This window comes from Vanacampus margaritifer, chromosome 2, assembly GCF_051991255.1.
Source record: "Vanacampus margaritifer isolate UIUO_Vmar chromosome 2, RoL_Vmar_1.0, whole genome shotgun sequence".
In the NCBI taxonomy this organism is placed as follows: domain Eukaryota; kingdom Metazoa; phylum Chordata; class Actinopteri; order Syngnathiformes; family Syngnathidae; genus Vanacampus; species Vanacampus margaritifer.
Genome location: NC_135433.1, coordinates 51,312,088 through 51,315,265, shown reverse-complemented (window position 1 = coordinate 51,315,265; position 3,178 = coordinate 51,312,088). Strand labels below are relative to the sequence as shown.

Here is a 3,178-nt window from a genome sequence, read left to right as displayed (position 1 = left end):
AGTCATCGCTGCAAGGCACAACCATGTCTACGATCCCTCCTGCTCATTACGACATCGTGCAAATCCAGAAACAACGTTTTCACTGCCGCTGGCTATTTAAAAAGAGCTGTAAACATGCAGGATTATGTATTTACATCCTCAGAAAATGAACTGAAGGCCAAATTTGAAGTGGCCTACACCACCATTCGTCATTATCTGTGTTGAAGCGGTGAATATCAGCTACAGCTAAAAGACAATATCTCTGTCTCGTCACGGTTAATGTGATACATAACTAACGTACAGTGCTTTCATTATAAGAGCATCCTGTTTTTATAAAATTACATAATGACACATTCTGGGGGGGAATGGGAAGCCAATAGTTTTGCTGAATGTTTCCTAATTGTGTTTTTAAATCATGAAGTTATTATTATGCCAATGTACAATACATAAAGCTTTCATGAAAAACAAAACACAAACCAAAAGTAAAACTATAATCAATCTGCTTTTTAATTGTTCCCCCTGATGAGCACGCACAATGTCACGTGGCACATTTTTGATGTGGTCAGTATATGCTTGCAAAGCCACAGGTGGCCTGTTGGTGGCGCTGCAGGTCCACCCTGCGTTGGAAGTTGTTGAGACAGCGGGGGCAGCTGAACGGTCGGTGGCTGTCGTGTTTCCGACTGTGGGTGATGAGGTTGGAGCTTTGACTGAATCCTCGACCGCACACCTTGCACACGTGTGGTTTCTCACCTGAGTGCAGGCAAGAGGGAGGGGCACGCTTAACCCGATATCCGATACGACCACTTATTTGTTACTGCGCCTCACCTGTGTGTATGAATGTGTGTTTCTTCATGTCCGACTTTTGGTGGAACCTTTTGCCACAGTACTGGCACGGGTAAGGCCGCGTGTCTGAATGGATGAGCAGATGTGTGGACAGCGTAGAAGAGCGCTTGAAAAATTTCCCACACACCTTGCAGCCAAAGTTCCGTGCCTGATTTGGGACGAAGACATGTAAAATATGACTGCATGAAACGAGTTCTCTGTATATTACAGTACCTTTGCTCTGCCATAGCTCCCAATTGCTGTGAAACTCAAGTCTGGGGACCTCATCAAAGAAACGGGAAAGGTGCTATTGACAGGAGCCTGCAGATCGACTTCTGGAAGAGACTGAGAGAAAAACAACTTTTTTGAAGATGAGAGCTACTTTGGTACTGATTAATGTGAAGAGCTACCAGTTTCATACACACTTGTGAAATACATTTTTTAAAGTAGATTTATGAGTGTGAAGACACTAATCATGTTAATTTATTTCCCACGATTTCATTATCAACAGTAATTTTACAAGGTATCGGATCAATATCAACGGAACAGCTCTGCAAGTGTTCACATTTTCAAATGATCTACAGGAGGACTCCTTCTAGTGGTACACACACGTATCACAGAATTAAATGCAAACCACATTTACAAAATTTAGAACTACAATTGAACATATTAGAATCAAACGTTTAGCTATGTAAACCTGTTTACACCTTTTTTTGTAATCGACTGTAACCAAACATTTTTACTTTTCATGTACATTTTACTGTACTAAATTTTTAATAGAATGACATTCTTAAAATGTTACTATAAATGACCTTTTTTTGCAATCGAATCATTTAATTTATTCAACTCATTTACTCCCAGCCATTTTCACTGAAGAAATCCCCTTTGCCGTTTTACTGGATTTTGACTGATTTTGCAAGGCCCACAAAATATTGTGTTCTATTGTTATAAAAACATGGAACCTACCAAAATAAAGATTAGAGTCTCTTCTTTCATCTTGGTCTTAAAGACTTTGACTTGATAGCTTGCTATAATTTAATGTTGGCCATGATGGAGGTATTTGGAGAGCTATAGTATTTTTTTTTAGGTATTACTTGGTATAAAACGTTTGAAAACCACAACATGCCTAGAAAATCACAATTTCCCACCATTTGTGAGGGAATTTCTGGCTACCTGGTGTGGGCACCATTTTGGTGTCCTCTGTTGTAGATTTATCTGTACACATGTACTCTCCCTCTGCCTAATAAGATTCAGCACAAGAGCTGACTCAAATGTTATGATGATAATGTGTCATTTTGGTTGATATTTTTAAAGAGTTAATCATTTAAGTGGTCCACTAATGTAAGCACAGTATGGTCACCAAAATATTGAAAAAAAGATGTGAGGTCTTTAATTAGAATCGCCGCTTTACCACTTAAGGCACTCTGAATTTAACATTTAGCTGCAATCAGTGGGTTTTTTTTGTTTGTTTTTTAACTATTGTTTCTCTCATCTCTGCTTTCTTATCCTACATGAAATGAAATCATGCATACTTAGAAGGCAAAATACCTTTTCACAGAGAGGACACTGGCTGAATGGCGATCTGAGACCTGGATGTGATGTGCGGTGGAGTAACATGTAGACCAGACTCTCGAGTTGTCGCTCACGGTCAGTTGTCTGCTTTCTGTCTGCAGAGTCCGACACTGCATTACAATTATTGGCAGTGGAGTTTGCTGGAAGACAAAACAGTCGATATGTCTTTGGTTGCAATTGATATTTCTGATTGCTCAATACATTTCTATCTTCTGTGATGCAACTAACCAGATGCAGAGTGATCTCTCGCAAGATAGCTCTGCCGCTGCAAAGATGTTCCCTCCTCCTTTGGGAAAACGGGCTGCACATCATCTTCAGTGTCCTTCCCAAATTGGTCCACGGGCTGACTTCGATCAATGTGAGATGTACCCTGCTGTCTAATGAAGTCCTTGGATGGACCAGGGGGGTGAACTTTTTTACTCCTCACCAGAAACGACCGCGGCATGACACAAGCTGCAGAAGTCAGACAATCTTCGTTAAACACCTGCTGCAGCGGGTTCGTTTGAGAAGCCAAACGTTGAGGTTTCCAACCAAACCCACCGCCTGCCAAACGTCTTCTTGGAGGAGATCCCCCTTGTGAGCTGTTATCGCATTGTCAAAACTGCTGCTGAACTACTTTAATAGCAATTTGGATATTTTACTCTAGAAAAACATCAAGCACATTTGATCATAAATGACCAACACATCTTGTAATGTATGTTTAAAAGGTTTCTCTTACAATGTGAGTCTGAACATTTTTTGAATCTATCTGAAAGCAAGCTTTAACTGATGTAACTTTTGTATTAGGTGTAAGAATATATATTGT

The 3,178-nt window shown here is 40.1% G+C and overlaps 2 protein-coding genes across 5 annotated transcripts in view; one reads left to right on the top strand and one right to left on the bottom strand.

Annotated features, from left to right (window-relative positions):
- Window positions 1-651, top strand: part of engl (endoglin, like) — a 17,602-nt gene extending 16,951 nt beyond the window's left edge. For all 4 annotated transcript variants that reach the window (XR_013291220.1, XM_077558589.1, XM_077558588.1 and 1 more), the window contains exon 17: window positions 1-651. This exon is cut by the window's left edge and continues 73 nt beyond it. The gene's annotated coding sequence lies outside the window, so the exon portion shown is untranslated.
- Window positions 485-2,889, bottom strand: LOC144044271 (uncharacterized). Its single transcript, XM_077558591.1, has 5 exons — window positions 2,602-2,889; window positions 2,350-2,513; window positions 1,036-1,146; window positions 805-970; window positions 485-729 (listed from the first exon to the last, which is right to left on the bottom strand). The coding sequence occupies exons 1-5, from the start codon at window positions 2,816-2,818 to the stop codon at window positions 542-544; spliced, it is 846 nt and encodes a 281-aa protein (XP_077414717.1). The 5' UTR covers window positions 2,819-2,889; the 3' UTR covers window positions 485-541.
- Between the last annotated feature and the right edge of the window lie 289 nt (window positions 2,890-3,178).

Excerpts from the sequence above, each read along its gene's own strand:
- LOC144044271 (XM_077558591.1), bottom strand. The coding sequence starts at position 2,818 with ATGCCGCGGTCGTTTCTGGTGAGGAGTAAAAAAGTTCACCCCCCTGGT. Across the intron at positions 1,147-2,349 it reads AGTGTCCTCTCTGTGAAAAG|TCTCTTCCAGAAGTCGATCT; the intron begins GTATTTTGCCTT and ends TTTTTCTCTCAG. Across the intron at positions 971-1,035 it reads GGAGCTATGGCAGAGCAAAG|GCACGGAACTTTGGCTGCAA; the intron begins GTACTGTAATAT and ends GTCCCAAATCAG.